The 17926-nt window shown below is 38.9% G+C and overlaps 1 protein-coding gene across 1 annotated transcript; it reads right to left on the bottom strand.

The window, feature by feature from the left end:
- Window positions 1–853: 853 nt before the first annotated feature.
- LOC110096198 lies at window positions 854–9288 on the bottom strand. The gene is made up of 4 exons (XM_020822007.2): window positions 8955–9288; window positions 3255–3360; window positions 1916–2059; window positions 854–1338 (listed from the first exon to the last, which is right to left on the bottom strand). Exons 1-4 carry the CDS (start codon window positions 9263–9265, stop codon window positions 1093–1095), a joined length of 807 nt encoding a protein of 268 aa, XP_020677666.1. The 5' UTR covers window positions 9266–9288; the 3' UTR covers window positions 854–1092.
- Window positions 9289–17926: the final 8638 nt, after the last annotated feature.

Here is a 17926-nt window from a genome sequence, read left to right as displayed (position 1 = left end):
CAAAAAAAAAATTATGTACTGGCATGCATCTATATTTCAACAATGAACGAACCTATTCCTCGTAGCAATAATTGAAAAATAGCTCTCTTTTTCAACAGAAATGTGTGATCAAGCAGTGCAATGCATGGGTCCAACCCTCTAAAAAATAAATACTATACTAACAAGGGCATTTTTAATATTTTTGCTTTAATATTATCATCCTATGAACATCTCCAACGGAATGTCAAACGTGGGTATGATGTCGCTCAATCGTTAGAGTCAAACGCCAAATCTTCCATCATTTAAATTTGCGGGTGAAATGGGCAACGTGAATATTAGCATTGTACTGTTCACCTACGCTATTTTGCTCTCAACTGAATTTGGCGAAAAAACGCGCGAAAAGGGAGAATGATCGTTACTTTCACATAAGCACCTAAAATGGAGTTCGGTTGGAGCAGAATTACGGCATTTTAGAATTTTGTTGTATTTTACCGTGAAAAATGGAGTTCTCAGTTGGAGATGTCCTAAGCATCGTTATCAATCCTGCAAGTTCTTATTTCGCAATTCACGCATTATGTTCAAACTTTGATGCCTTATATAATTGAAAAATAAATGATAAAAATTTTCCTCTTATAAATTTAATAGCATTACGTTATAAATTTAAAAAAAAAAATTATTTTGTTATTATTTATATGTGATGATATTATTATTATTATCATCATCTAATTAAAAAAAATTTACCCATTCTAAAAAAAAAAAAGCTGAATCTGCCCCTGGCAAGATGAATGCTTAATTAACATATTTATTTAAGCAGTCAATTATCTAATCATTCACAGAATCTAAACAATTATCCCATGATTGCTCTATATAGGAATTTTTTAGTCGATAAGAACTCAGACCTATTTCATTAGACTTCAAATGAATTAAACAAAATTTTACTTAACCTAATACATAATGGCAAAGACTTGCATATTGTAGAATCTACTAATGGGTGCTAAAGCCATAAACAAAAATGAAAAATCTCAATAGAGAAAAAGATGGCAATCACATTCTTTCCTCATAATAACTGCACAAGTGCAAAATCCTGCTTGGAATTGGAACTATTAGCAGAAACTATGGCTCATAGATCTCACCCTCTTCGAGCAAGTCGTCGTAGACGACAGGTACTCGAATTCTTTCTCGCACGGGCAATCGCCTTTTATGGGGCTCGGCCATCTCTTGGTTTCGCTGCGAGGATGGTAAGTTGTCAGAAGAATCTGAGACTGGACACATTGATGCACCATGAGGATCATGTTGGACCTGAGAAACTACAACATCCTTGCCTGAACTCTGCTTATTTTGGGGTTGCCTAAATTGCTTCTGTAGAAGATGAAAGAATGAGCTGAAAAAAGAAAATTAGAAGAAAAAAAACAAAAGAAAAAGAGGAGAGGGAGGAGTGCCGGATGAATTTAAAATATACAGTATTATGTCATCAAATTTTATATAAAGGACACTTAATTGAGTGAATATTTATTATCAGCACCAGCAGAAGCCTTGTCCCAACTATTTGGAATTGGATTTTTGAATGATACACCTAAAAAGAGTTGGTTAAAAAATATTAGAAATCATCTTTCTTTATTAGATTTAAATGAGAATTTGACTTTTAACCAAACACAATGACGAAAAAAGATTCGTGTAGCCGACCCCACGTAATGGGACAAAGGCTTGTCATTGTTGTTGATGTTGTACAGACGGATTGGTCCAGCGAGGAAGTCTGGCCCAGGTGGGGCTGGGGACAAGGAGAGAGAGGATTAGGGGTGGAGCCCAGCAAAGAATTAATACATTATATTGGGAGGAGATCCTTTCCTAATTGCATAAGCAACATAAATTAAAGATTGAGTTGAATAATGTTGCAAAACCCAGAAACATAAAGTATTAATCTACACTGCTTGCTTACCTCAAACTCCTTGCCCTTTGCCATAATTTCTTTGTATGCATTTGGCTCACGACTCTTTAAAATATTCCATAAAATACCACCACCGGTACGGAATCTCTTTCCATCTGCAGTTTTTTGTCCCCCGCAATGCTGAATGGTATTCACCTAGGTTTAAGAAACAACTTCAATTAAATTAAAGCTCAACAATATTTCAGATCATCATTATCATTAGCCTTATACTACCATTTTAGTTTGGAGGAATTACAAGAAAGGATTTTATAATGAAGATGATAAGGAAATTGAACTGAGATTTATTTTGCCCCACTTGTTTGGTTGGGTAGAAATTTAGTAAAAATTGTTTTGTTTTAGTACTTCTTTGTTTTCTTGATAAGAAATTGAGTTTTTGTTTATTGAAAGGAGGGGCGCTAAATACATCAATCCACACTACTTAGGTAAATCAATTTTCCTACTAATTAAATGGGCGCTAAATACCCAATATGAAATTGAGAATTAAAGTTCATTTTCATCTTGAGAATTAAAATTCAATAAAAGTAATTACAAAAGTAATGCAAAATAAATGAAATTCACAAAGTTCAACTGGTTACATTGGAGTATAGACTAGTGAAATTTGCCAAAGTTACAACTCTTCACTATATCATAACATCAAAATCTAAATCTAATAACAACCATAATCATCATCTATTTCATCCAATATATTACGAACAAGCTTTATGAATTCTTCTTAGAAACTTGTTTCAAAATTCAAAAAAAATCTAGTCAAGCAAAATTTAGATTGAGCACCCTCTAACGATGTTATTTTTTCATGAATGATAATGAGGCAATTATGGCTATAGATATAATGATAGCAAAGAAGTGGTGGGAGGCAAGGATGGCGAGAACAATCAAAATAGAGGAGAGGCAATGATCATGAAGAAGGAGAGAAATGTAAACAAACTTCTTAATTATTATCCAACTTATTGCTTGGATACGAGTTACTGTCAACAATCCCCACTGTAAAATTACATAAAATTCTAATTTAATTCTATGAAATATTTTAGCCAAGCCTTTGATACCAACACTACATCAATGCTTAACAACAAGAACAAAGCATTAACTTCTAAATAAACTAACAGATGAGAAAAATTTTGAAACTGGTAGATTATTTTGCAAGGAGAAATAAGGATTTGGTTCAAGTAAAGTGCATTAAGGATTTATTTCACCAGCTTAACAATAAGACCACACATTTCAAAAGACATTGACATTACTGTCCATTATATAGACCATGCTATAAACAGTGCGCTGCCTAAAAATTCGATGACCTTTGAAGAATAAATCTGATTATTTAGCATTGGATCAGTACCTCTTTCACAAGATCCATCATAGCATAAACTCCAAGACAACCAACTGCATTCCATACTAGATATGACTTCTTCTCTTTTAATTGCTTGCATGTGTTAATCACGAACCTGAGAACAGCAAAATCATAAATTAATCATTGACATTTTCATTAAGCTGAATGTAAACTAAAGCAAAGCGATACATTTTTTCCTATAAATATTAAAATGAAATGGATATAACTGAAAATACTGCAAGAAAATCACAAAGTTCATGAGCTGGTATAATTTTTAGGCATATCTGCTCATTTAATGACAGCTTTAGACAAAATTCCTTCCTGCACTACACCTGCATTAGCAAGAGGACCATGCTGCGCCCTTATGGGAAAACTAGAATTTTGTTCACGCTAGCAGAATAGCTGCTGCTTATTAAAACAGAAATGCAAAATTTTAAAATTAAAAGGATACTGAATGATAACATAAATGTAGGCTCATTAATTGTAAAAAGTTTTAAAGAAAAAAAATTCTCCCAAGATGTTCATAGAAATATATCAGGTTATAAACCTTACCACAGATTTTTATTATGAAATTGTTCTGTAACTATTGGTCAGCTATTGACGAACAGGAAAATTTCAGAGAAGTACACAGGCCCTTGCAACATAGTGCTTAAGCTGTTGGCTTGTCCTATGAAAAGTAAACTTTGAAATCCAAAGGACGACAATTATTCAAATAAATGACATGTAGGCAGTGGGATTCCACTCTTATCTCAAAAAGGAAAATACAAAACAAACTTTTCACAAAAAAAAGAAAGTTGCAAACTTTGAAATTTCATTTTAAAATGTCAACTAATTCCTCTGTAAGTAAGAATTTTAGGAATAAGCAACTGCCTAAAAGAAATTCCTCGGGTGATAAAATGGAGAGATGTGGTAAAAATTCCCAACAGAGAATTGTATAAGCGTAGAAAGGTTCTTTTTAAAGAAAAACTCTGCACCACTTGCCTAGGTGAGTATTATGAAAATAAGACAATAAAATCTTCTTACAACAAGGGCGTCATATATTTTTAGTGCATCTCTCCTTCTCATATATATATATATATATATATTAGAGAAATTGGGTTGAAAAAATCAAAAAAGTTTTTTTTTTTTTGAATTTGCAATACATTCTCTATCAGTTATAGGTCATAGAAAATAAAACAAATGGTACAATCACATGAGAAACAAAATATTTTCAATGAAACAAAAGAACTAGAAACGTTTCATTTGGCTAGCAATAAAAAGTTTTTAAAAAAATCATCAGGAAAATAATCAGGTGCTTTCATTGATGGATAAACAAATTGTGTCTGGAAAGCGTCCCAAAAGAAAACTAAGGTTAAACTAGAGCTTTCTTGAAGTAAAGCATCTCAACATACATACAGTAATGGATAAGATGATACAGAGAACAGCACACTGACAGGCAGGGTAGTGCGGAAAACTAAGCTTGTTAACTCAGACACCACGGTTGAAAAAAAAGTGCAGCTGAATAAACTGTAGAGCATAATACTATAAAGCACTCAAGAAATCCACCCGGAACAGCAGGTCCCTAGAGCTGAAAAAGTAGGAGAAATATGGGTATCATCATCAACGGTAGCAGCTTAAAAGCCAACTGTTTGTATTTTATAGGAGTGGTGCTTATGTGATGGAAGGCCGGCAATGAAGGCACGGTAGTAGAAAGCTAAAAAATCTGTTTCTAGGGTTGTGATGGGGGACAACACAACAACATCAAGTCTTTATCCCACTATGTGTGGTCGGCTACATGAATCCTTTTTCTCCATTATGTCCTATTAAAGGTCAAATTCTTGTTTAAATCTAATAAAAAAAGGTCATTCATAATATTTTCTAACCAAGTCTTTTTAGGTCTGCCTCTACCTTTCTTAATATAAGTCAAATCTAATAGCTCTACTCTCCTAACCGGGCCATTGGAAGGCCGCCGTTTTATGTGACCAAACCATCTAAGGCGACTCTCTCTAATATTATCTTCTACTGGAGCTACTCCAATCTTATCACGTATATGCTCATTTCGTATCCTATCTCTAAGGGTAAAGCCACTCATCCACCTGAGCATCCTCATCTCTGCCACACTTAACTTAGTATTATGCTTCTCTTTTAATGGCCAACATTCAGCAGGGTTGTGACGGGGGACAAAAGCAGAAAAAACACGGCTCAAGAGGCTTAGCATTCAGCACACAGATCTCCTCTCATATGAGAGCCATCCTTAGGCCCAATGCAATTCAATCATCCAACTCCACCCGAACATATTCTTGTTCGATAGGCCTCGTACAGGCTCACGCAAGGCCTCCGATCCCTCCGATCAAATCTGAGGAAAGAGTGCAGGTCTCGCATTCTTGCTTGTCCCAGCCCTAAACCTGTACGAGAGGGAACTCTTGGTTCTTTCCAGACGCATGCAGGAGGCTTTCGCTAGGCTCTGCTTGGTTCCGCCCCAGACGCACGTAAGAGGATCCCTCCCACTCGATCTCTCCTCAATCATGGATGCATAAAGGTCATCATAATTCCGGCAATGAAGGCCAATGGTGGGAACTTGTATTCCTTATAATTCTGTCAATGAAGGCCGATGGAATGACCATTATTCATCAGAATTCCAACAATGAAAGATGGTGGTGAGATGGCTCATTGTCACCATCATAATCATCAATCCATTTCCAAAAATGCTTTACGACAAAAACAACCTATACAATACTCAACTCCTCACCTTTTCATGTTTCTTATGTTGAGAAGTCCCCTTCCTTCGACAAGCTCTCAACTAGAGTCTCAATGGAATGGAGTATGTATCGAGCAGGCAAGCCAGGATATGAAATTGATGCCATTTCCTCAACCCGCGCCACATACAAACCTGGTACCAAGCTCCTCTTGCATTGCTCGCAGAGTAGCATCTTCCACTGTCTCTTACCAAGCCGATGAGAGACGGTGGCCACGCATGGGTCAATGTAGCTGTGGGAATAGGAGGTGAGGCTGAGGATGTCACATGTGTTACTCGACACCTTAGCAAGGTCGATGCTCGTCTGGTCCTCCATCGCACTGATTGCATTCTGGATCATACTCGGCGCCATTCTTGTCTCTTCCTACTTCACCCCCTTTCAACCTTCCTCTTCTATACATCTGAGCCACTTCGCAAGCGATGCTCTTCGAAGTCGTCCAAAAGATCTTTGATCTCCTTGTCAATAACTCTGGTTAGTGGGATCCTCGCATTATCACAGCAAAACCTCAAATCTGATTCAAACTCCAATCGGCTCTGATCAAATCATTGAGATCCAACCGACAACCAAAAAGATAGAAAGATTCCAAGAACAAGGGTGTGGATCTATTTCTGAAATGGATGTTCAAATGAGATAGCCGGATTTCATATTGGAATCCAACTATGACACCTATTCTCTCTCTTACTTAGTGTCATGCCAAGCTTTCAATACTTCTTTCCTTTACCGGTTGTGATCTCGCCCTCGTGCAGTTCAGAAGTTCTCCTGCAACATGAAGATTATCGGTGTTCGATACTTCAAACTCGTCGACCAGTAAACTCAACCTTCAACAGTCCCCGCGGCACCGACGGCCATGGCACCCACGATTTCTCAACCGACGACGGCAACGTTGTGCCCGACGCCAACGTTATAGGTTATGCCAACGACACGGCCAAGGGCGGCTCTCCTCGAGCCCGCCTCACCGCCTACAAGGTTTGTTGGCCTCCAGTCAACAGAGGCGAGTGCTTCAACGCTGACATTCTTGTTGGCTTCAAAGCCTCTATTAAAGAGGGTGTCAATTTCCATTTTGTCTCCCTTTCTCATGTGGATGTAGGGGTCCCGCTCACAACTGCCCAGCCCCTCCAAACCGTACGCACAACAACTTTTCAATCACTCGTTCCTTGCTCGATTCAGCTCCAACACACGCAGAAGGAAGAAAACTCAATAATTGTGCTAAAGTTCACATGATTTCCTCTCCCGCCTCAAAAAAACATAAGCCACTCACTCAATCAGCCAAGGCACATGCAAACAAAGCTTGTTCGACTCCTTGCTTGTGCTAGACCCGCCCCCACGCGGCCACGCATGCAAAAGTCGCTTGTCTCTACTCAAGCACGCACACAGGAAGCTCGCGTTGGGGACTCTCGCTTGTACTGTCCGGTCGCATGCACGCGATAAGCTCCATCCACTTAACTCCACTCCCACTCAATTATGCTCGCACACGCATGGAGGACCGCACGCAGGGAGATTCAGCCCCGATCTCTTTGGCTTTCGTCTGCTCACTGGAAGACATGAAGGAGTCACATATCTCTCCTGCTCACACTCACTCCTCTAAACGCAAGAAGCAAGAAGAAGCTACCCTCATCTCACTAGCTCTCTTTTTCTCATTCCATCTCAGATGCCTGCATGCAGGAACCGAATGCCTTGCTCTGATAACATGTTAAAATTCAGAGAATCTGAGAGGGAATAGGCTTTAATTTTATTACACAAAACAATCCATATTTATAGATCTATAAATGGTATTTTAATAAAGAAGCAAATAACTACGGAATCATTCATAATTGCCTTAATATAATCCTTCCTAAATCAGCCAACCAAATATAGAAGTTCTCCTGCAACAGGAAGCTTAACAGTGCTGGATACTTCAAGGGCTACGCAGCCATCATCAGCCCACTAAACTCAACCTTCAACAGTCCCCGCGACACCGACGACAATGACACCCACACTTTCTTGACAGTCGGTGGCAACTTTGTGCCCAACGTGAACGTTCAAGGCTATGCCAACGACACAGCCAATGGCAACTCTACTCGAGCTCGCCTCGCCGCCTACAAGGTTTGTTGGCCTCTCATCAACCAAAGCGAGTGCTTTGACGTCGACATTCTTATTGGCTTTGAAGCCTCTATTAAATAAGGCGTTCATGTCCTCTCCGTCTCCCTTTCTCATGTGGACACAAGAGTCCTACTCACAACAGCCCAATCCCTCTAGACTGTAAGCACATCAATTTTTCAACCGCTCGTTTCTTGCTCGGTTCGGCTCCAACACACACACGAGGAAGAAAACCCAATAAATGTGCTCAAGTTCCCACAATTTCCTCTCCATCCTAAAAAAATATAAGCTCCCCACTCGATAGACCAATGCAAATGCAAACGAAGCTTGTTCGACTCCTTATTTGTGCTTGACCCGCCCCCCACGCACATAGAAGCCACTCGTCTCCGCTCAAGCACGCACACAAGAATGTCAAGCACACAGGAAGCTCGCGCTCGGGACTCTCGCTCGTCCCATACGGACGCACGCACGCAAGAAGCTCCGTCCACTTGACTCCACTCCCTCTCAGTTTCACTTGAGCACGCAGCGAGCTTCAGCCCCAAATCCCTCTTGCTCTCGGCTGCTTGCTGGAAGGGACGAAGGAGTCTTGTATCTCTCCTGCTCACACTCACTCCTCTGAACGCAAGAAGCAGGAAGAAGCTGCCCTCGTCTCACTAGCTCTCCTTTTATCGTTCCATCTCAGATGCCCGTAAGCAGGAAGCACGCAGGAACCCAATGCCTTGCTCTGATACCATGTTAAAATTCAAAGAATTGGAGAGGGAAAAAGGCTTTAATTTTACCATACAAAACTATCCATATTTATTGATCTATAAAAGATGTTTTAATGAAGGAAAAAATAACTATGGAATCATTCATAATTCCCTTAATATAATATTGGCTTTACAGGGAGGAAACTAGCCTGTTGATGTCGGTGATATTGGCATTAGAACCGCTCTTTCTCCTCTTCTTCTTGTTCCTCTTCCTTCTTGTTGCCCCCATCGCATTATCGCAAATAGTTTCACCGCCTCCATTGTTGCAAGTTTCCTTACAGCCTCCACCACCAAAGCCGCAACCGCCGCCGATTCCGGGGCTGCTTCCGCCCAAAGAATCCGCCTCTCCGGCGAATCGGCCGTTTTCCATGAGTTCCGCTTCGGCCATCTCAACGTCATCGTCTAGGGTTTCCTCCCCAACGTCGTCGCCCAACGAAACGCATTCCCCTTCCTCCTCCATCGGGGGAAACCAAATTACACGATGAGGGCCCTATCGGCCATTTAACTTTGAGCCGGGAAAGCCGCTAGCACCCGGTCGAGTAACAGCGGAGTCGAACCGCAGCCTCTGCCCAATGCCAATAGAAAGTTAATTAGAAATTTGTAAACACATTTCCAAAGTTCAATTTTTTTTTTGTTAACAAAATATATTATTTTCTTTTATTTGTAGTTAACACCATACTTTTTTAAATCTTGTATGAAAAGTTTCTTAGCTTTAAGTTGATAAATTAATTAAAAAAAATTAAAATTTAATTATAAAAAATAACAAGTCTTATAAAAAAGAAGAGAAATCCTCTAAAAATTAAATGTTCTTCTCGACTATCTCCAACAAGCTTATTAAACTAATATTTTTTACTACCATATATGTCATCTAACTTAGTTGTCTCGTCTAATTAACAAATTGTTTATTAGGATAAATTATTACGCGCGAAGTCCGAACGTAGGACTACGTCCGTACTCTAAACAAATGAAGACGTGTTAAATACACAAATGTGATGTATTGTTGTGTATTAGCTGTGTATTGAATGTATAGTATAATAATTTCTAGTTTAGTTGCGAGTTACAAAAGATATAAAAATGGTCGGGCTATCATTGTGGCTCATGTTTATTGGCAATGTGTTATTTTATCATGCTTTACTCTAAGTGTGGCACGAATGATGCATTAGGCATGATTTATCCTTATTTACAATATTTCATTCAGCCTCTTCCTTATATTTATCTAAGGATTACACATAAAAATTAGCCTCTTCCTTAATAATCAATCACCCAATATTTCCTTTTATTCACATAGCATCATTAACTCTATGATACCCTGCATATTAAGGTCATTATATCATTTAACATACTATTGAGCACACTTAGATCTAATAAAATAGTATTCCACGTTTTGCATGACTAGGCAAGATAGGAGTTCATGTTTCCACAATGGTATTCATGCTTCTTTATTTTCTACCATAATTATTGATCGTCACTGCCTTGGTACAAACACGTCATCCTCCCACTATATCAACTAACATATTTAATGGTGCAATTTATTTCTTTTTAGCTTGTGTGTGAGCAAAAACAATCGTAAATATGCTAACTCAATCCCTTTTATAAAGAACATTTGAATCTTGGATTACATATGCTTAAAAAGGAGGATTCCTTCAACAACATTTTGCATGTAGGTTATAACAAATTCTAACTTGAATCCTTGAAGAGTGCTCTCTCTCTCTCTCTCTCTCTCTCTCTCTCTCTCTCTCTCTCTCTCATCCATGCTTTATCAATATCTTATTTCTATTCATATCACTATGTAAATAAGTTCAAACTTACCTTTTAACTAATTGTAGTATTAGCCATTAAAATATCTGATAAAATGTAGATATATGAGGGTAAATATTCATATATTTATAATTTTAATATAATTGTAATATCAACTATTAAAACTAATATTTATTTATTCGTGAACATGTACAACAACAAACCTTTGTCCCATGATGTGAGCTCAATTGTGTCTTATTAAGAGTCAAATTATTTTCAAATCTAATAAAAAATATCAAACCTTTTCATGTCTGCCTCTACTTTTCTTAACATAGAGCAAATCTAATATATAAGCTCTCGTAATTGGATCAACGAAAGGACAACATTTTATACGACCAAACCATTTAAGGTGATTCTCTCTAATCTTATCTTCCACTGGAGCTACTCCAACCTTTTCACATATCTACTTCTTTCTCATATGCTCTCCAAGTGTAAAGTCACTCATCCACCTAAGCATCATAATCTCTGTAACATTAAACTTAAAATTTATGTTTCTCTTTTAATGGCCAACATTCTACACTATAAAAACATTTTAGGTCTCACAACCATTTGATGATGTGTTCCCTTAAGTTTGCCCTTAAGTTTGAGGGGTACTTTTAAATCACACAACAAACAATGCACTTCTCCACTTTATCCATCCAACTTGAATTCTACTAAAAATATTATGATCTATTTCACCACCACCTTAAACAATCGACATGTGATATCTAAAATGAGCATTCTTTTTAATGACTTGATCAACCAATGTCACAATACCAATATATCTAATACCACTATAATTATACTACATGTATTCAATTTTACATCTACTTAAATGAAACCTTTTAGACTCTAAGGTTACGTTGACCTCCATAATTCAAAATTTTTACCAACTCCCTCTCTAGCCTTATCAGCAAAGATGATATAATCAGCCAAAAAAAATAAACAAAGTTACATTCTTATACAAATGTCTAGTAAGAACATTTATAACTAAAACAAAAGGATACAAGCTTACGACTAATTCTTGAGGTAAACCCAAAAAAATATGAAAAAATTGTTCAAATCACATTGTGTTTGAACACAAGTAATAACTCCTATATACATATTCTTAATGACTTGAGTCTAAGCAATATTAACTTATTTTTCTAGAACCCTCTACAACACTTATCTTGAAATTTTCTCATATATTTTTATTAAATTAATAAACATCATATGTATATTCCTCTCACTCTATCTAGACTTCTCAATCAAATCTCTCAACAAATATATAACTTCCATAATATACCTACCTAGCATGAATCTGAACTGATTCAGAGAACCATTAGCATCACTTCTAGGGTTGCAAGCGAACCAAGGATTCGCTTCATAACTTATGCTCAATTACTCTGTCATGATTTTAATGTATATATGTTAACTTAATTCATCTATAATTCACACACAAATGTGCATCACATTTATTCTTAAAAAATAGTTCACAAAATTAATTGTATTCTCAAAATATTTATTGAAGAGTTTATCAAAATATCTCATACACCTCTGTTGAATATTCTCTTTTAAGAAAATCATTTTTTATCTTCATGTTTAATGCACTTCTGTTGAACTAAATCCTTACTATTTTAATCATTTTGTTTGGCTAAGTTATTTATGAATCTTTCGACATCCACAATATCAATTTATTTTATAAAAATAAATTATCTGCATCGCATGGTAATTTCTTAGACTACCTATAGGCCCTTCTATATATTTCCTTTTTTTTTGGATTTTATCTGAACCATTTTTATAAACAAATATTCTTATATATGAATATGTATATACATACAAATTAGTATCGTTGAATTGATATTAATTTTTGTGTATACAAAAAATGTTTAAGATTGTTGAGTCCTGGAACATTCGCGGTGTTAGAGAGATATAAAGTTTAACGTCCTAATTTTGTACAAAGATACAGCACACAAACGAATAAAAGAGTATAGTGCATCATGCATAAGAGACAACAGAATTTTTAGGTGAAAATTTCCAAAAAGGGGGAAAATTTATAGGGTCATGCCCAGTTGAAATGATTCCACTAGTGTTGGTGGTTGGTTACAAATAATGCCATTTCTCGGAGGAGGGTGTTTGCTCGATGAAACAAATACATATTATATAGAGCATATTATATAGTTGGAAAATTACATAATAGAAGTTCTCAATATAGTGTTGTCATGTTCGTTTGGTTGGTAGGACAATAGTCGGATAAGGATGATGGTTAGAAGAACCATAGTTGGTAGGCGATAGAGGTTGAAAGGCCATTAGTTAGTGGCGCGACTAAGGTCGAAAAGATTATTGGCAGACAACGTTAGTCAAAGGGGGCCGTAGTCGACAAGCGAAAGAGGTTTGAAGGACTGTAGTTAGGCGACACTGGTTGGAAGGATCGTAATTGGCGGGCGATGGAGGTCTGAAGGCACGTATTTAGGGTGATGCTAGTTCGAAGGATCGTAATCGTCGAGCAAAGGAGGTCGGAAGGTCCGTAGGTGGGCGACGATGTTCGAAGGGGGCATAAGCGAACGGCTATGGTCGGAATGATCGTATTCAGCGGGTGATGGAGGTCGGAAGTGTCAGCCAGCATTTCATATATTAGATTATTTCTCTTATTTACATAATTACTTGTAATTCTTTTATATAAGCAGCTCTGTATCTCTGTTATGAATAAGATTTTATTTTCTCTTCTTTCTCACGGTTGCCCTCCGCCTAAGCTCTCTGCAACTCTTTCTTCTTGCCATTCTTACATGGTATCAAGAGCCATCAATGGGGGATCAAGAATCTGAAACCTCCATCCCTCCCTCTTCTGCAAAAATCGCTGAGGCGTCTTCTTCCGCCGAGCTTCTCATCCCAGCTTCCTTGAAATTTCTCATTTCCAACATCAATAACTTGCTTCCGCATCCCCTCGCCGCCGACAACTATGCAATATGGCGTCTCCAAATTCTACAGCAATTCACGGCAACAGGTTTTGCCGGACATCTTACAGGCAATAATCCACCACCGGCGGAACCGAATTATAAAGATTCCAACACATGGCATCTCGTAGATAGCAATTTGATTTCCGCTTTTGTTGCCACGATTTCACCATCTATCCTACCCTATGTCATCACCTCCACCACCGCCCAAGAAGTCTGGACAATCCTCGAGCATTGCCTACAACCAACGAGTCGTTCTCGAGTCATTCAACTCAAGAATGAACTACATCATATCCAAATGAAGGATCTCAATATGCAACAATATCTTTCTCAAATCAAACAGCTCGTCGACAACATTGCCGCGTCCGGTTCGAAAGTAGAACCGGAAGACATTGTTCTCTATATTCTCAACGGACTTCCTTCAACTTACAACTCGTTCAAAACGGTAATTAGAACGTCCTCACTTCCCGCCGATCTTGATAACATCTATTCTTTATTATGCAGTGAGGAGCTTCATGTAAACCAAGAAATACTCAAAGATGCAAATATCGGATTGGCTCTGACTGCTCTTCATGCTACATCACAAAATTCAACTCGGGGATGCAACTTCAAACAGAATTTCAAGAATTCTTACTCAACGCCAAGAAATCCCGCACCCGCTCAACCGACGTCTGGAGCTGCATCTAGCAATAACCCAATACCATCTTGCCAAATCTGTGGCAAACCCAACCACATTGCGCTCAATTGCTGACATCGTTGCAACTTCAAATACGCTCCCACCATCACCAACGGACCTCGAGCGATGCTTTCCCAACTATCGCAATATCCGAATCAAGACTGGGTTCTTGACTCAGGTGTCTCCACTCACCTCACACCGGAGAGATCCAATCTACTAAACCAGTCCGTTTATCAAGGCATGGACTCGGTTTCCATAGCCAACGGGTCCAACTTACAAATTCAAAACTCCGGCCAAGGGATTATCCCTCTGCCGGATTCAAACTGTAAGCTACACCTTTGTAACTTGCTTCACGTACCTTCACTCACTCATAATCTACTTTCCGTTTCTAAATTAACTACAAACAATCGCATTTCCATTACTTTTAACGCTAATGGTTTTGATATTAAGGACATTCAGGATCAGCGTCTACTGCTTCGTGGACAGCTTATCAACAAATTATACCACATCACAGCAGCTCTGACACGCCACCATCCAGCTCTGCAAACGACCGTCTCCTCCAGTCACTTGTGGCATGCTAGACTTGGTCACCCTCATCGACATATTCTCAAAATTATTGCAAATAACATTTCTGATATTAGAAACATTTCTTTACAATTTCTTTGAAAATCTTGTAACGTGGTGTGAAGATCTGAAATCTGCTCCAGGATCGTCCAGGACGATTTGGGATCGTCCTGGGCGAGCGGGATTCATCCCGGGTCGGGTCGGGTCGTGACACGTGGCCAAGAGCTACAAGCTTAGTTTCAATACTAATAATTATGTTACATCTATGCCATTTGAACTTATACACGTGGATGTCTAGGGTCCGGCTCAAGAACCAATGTTAAATGGTCATCGATATTATGTCGTCTTTATTGAAGATTTCACTATATTTTTTTGGATTTACCTAATGCATTCTAAACAAGAAACGTTCACCAATTTTAAGCTATTTTGCAGTCTTATTAGCAATCAGCATTCAGCTAAACTGAAGCAATTTCGCTCTGATGGAGGAGGCGAGTTCACTAGCCATGCGTTCCAATAATACCTTCAAGAAAACGGCATTCTTCATCAATTGAGTTGTCCTCACATGCCGGAACAGAACGGGATGGCCGAGCGCAAACATCGCTATCTTATTGAACTCACTCGCACGCTTCTACATGCATCCAACCTACCCAACAAATTCTGGGCGGACGCTCTTTCAACTGCAAATTACTTAGTTAATAGCTTACCCTCTAAAGCTACTGCCCAATCCCTTTTTCAACTCCTCAACGAGAACCTCCAAACTACTCGTACCTACTCACATTCGGATGTCTCTGATATCCCTGGCTTAAACCGTACACTACAAACAAATTAGATCCAAGATCTCAAGAATGTATATTTCTTGGCTATTCTCCGATTCACAAAGGTTACAAATGTTACAACATTCGCACTAATAAACTACACATTTCTCGGCACGTGGTGTTTCATGAGACTATATTTCCTTTTCCTCACTCTATTGCTTCTAACAAGAACATCATGATACATGATCAGACTACTACCTCACCCCTGTTGCTTATACCCACGTATGTTGCCTCTAACCAACCATCCGGGCCTCCCCATTCGGTCTGTTCCGCGCCATATCACATTGCAACTACTATGCAGGATCATACACAAGCATCAAATCCCTCTCCCACTCGATCGGCTGGCCAAAATACCAAGCGCATCGCTCAACCTCAAACTCATCCGATGCAAACCAGATCAAAATATGGTATCACCAAGCCCACTAAGATTTTTACTATGTTCAGCAATGCCGACCATACTCCTGCAACATATCGTCAAGCTGCCCAATGCACGCATTTGGAAGCTTCTATGGCCAATGAAATAAATGCTCTACAACGTCAACACACCTGGTCACTTGTACGGCTCCGACCGACCAGCCCATTTTAAGATGCAAATGGACCTTTAGAACGAAGCTGAAACATGACGGTCAAGTTGATAAATACAAAGCCCGCCTCGTCGCATTAGGCTACGATCAACAATTCGGCATAAACTTCAATGAAACCTTCAGCTCAGTGTCAAAAATGCCAACAATAGCATGCTTCTTGCGCTTGCTCTCAACTGACAATGGCCCATGCAACAACTTGATATATCAAATGCCTTACTACACAACAATCTACCGGAAGACATTTACATGCGCCAACCACCTTGGTTCTTGGACAAAGATCAACCGACGGCTGTCTGCAAACTACACAAGTCATTATATGGCTTAAAACAAGCACCGCGTCAATGGTTCCAAAAACTAACCGGGTTTCTCCAAACACGTGGATTCAGGTTTAGTCATTCTGATCCCTCCTTACTAATATCTCACAAAAATAATATTCATCTCTACCTCCTAATCTACGTCGACGACATTCTTATCATAACAACGACACCGTCGTTCAATCAATCATCCAAGAAATGCAATATCAATTCACTGTAAAAGAGCTAGGCCAGATAAACCTATTCCTCGGCATCCACGTCCAACACACTCGCTCGGGTTACTTCCTCACACAAGAAAATTATGCAGCCAAACTTCTACATGATTCCGAGTTTGCCGATTGCAAACCTGTTCCTACTCCGTTCCATCCTGCACCAAAACACACTCATCAGGACAATCAACCGTTTCCAGATGCCTCTCTCTGCTGCTGCCTAGCCGGATCCTTGCAATGCCTCACCATAACACATCCGGACTTGGCTTATGCTACAAACCGAGTATGTCAACATATGCAACAGCCGACACTTCAAGATTACCAATCTCTTAAACGAGTTCTAAGGTACATAAAAGGCACCTTAAAACTCGGTCTACCCGTCACTACATGTTCTCTTCAACTCTGATCATACACCGATGCTGACTGGGCATCCGACTCCTTCGACCGAAAGTCTATCTCCGGGTTTTGCACCTTCCTAGGATCAAACTTAATCTCTTAGTCCGTAAAGAAACAAGTGACTATCGCACAATCTTCAACGGAGGCCGAATACAGGGCACTCTCCGCAGCCACTTCCGAAGTGATATAACTCCGTCGACTTGCGGAAGAACTTGATATCCCGCAAAGCTCTCCTACAACATAAGCATCCAGCACATTCCGTCCAAAGAACAGATTGTCGACATTCTGACAAAAACATTCTCCTCTGCTCGCTTCAACGAACTTCGTTCCAAATTAACCATATGTTCCACAAATGATTAATTTGAGGGGGAATGTTAGCCAGCATATCATATATTAGCTTATTTATCTTATTTACATCATTACCTGTAATTCTTTTATATAAACAGCTCTGTATCTCTGTTATGAATAAGATTTTATTTTCACTTCTTTCTCACGGTTGTCCTCCGCCTAAGCTCTCTGCAACTCTTTCTTCTTGCCATTCTTACAGGAAGGACCGTAGTTGAAGGACGGTAATGGAGAAAGACTAGTTAATGGCTGCCAGATGTGGGTGTGAGGACGATGGTATGGGGGAAAGTCAATAATGATGATCTAGTGGTGCATATTCGTCGGTGGATGTGCTGGGTGAAACTCCAGGATTCTTCAAACCTTAGAGCACTTCTCTTCTTCATACTCCCTCTTCATGTGAAGAATGATGATATATTTATAGTTTTTTGAGAGTTGCATAACTAGTAAATATGAAGATGATATAGGGTAGATTTGGAGTGTTTTATCGGACAACTCATGAGTGCCATATC

This window comes from Dendrobium catenatum, unplaced genomic scaffold, assembly GCF_001605985.2.
Source record: "Dendrobium catenatum unplaced genomic scaffold, ASM160598v2 fragScaff_scaffold_156, whole genome shotgun sequence".
In the NCBI taxonomy this organism is placed as follows: domain Eukaryota; kingdom Viridiplantae; phylum Streptophyta; class Magnoliopsida; order Asparagales; family Orchidaceae; genus Dendrobium; species Dendrobium catenatum.
The sequence above is the reverse complement of the archived record's forward strand: the minus strand, read 5'-3'. Positions and strand labels throughout refer to the sequence as shown.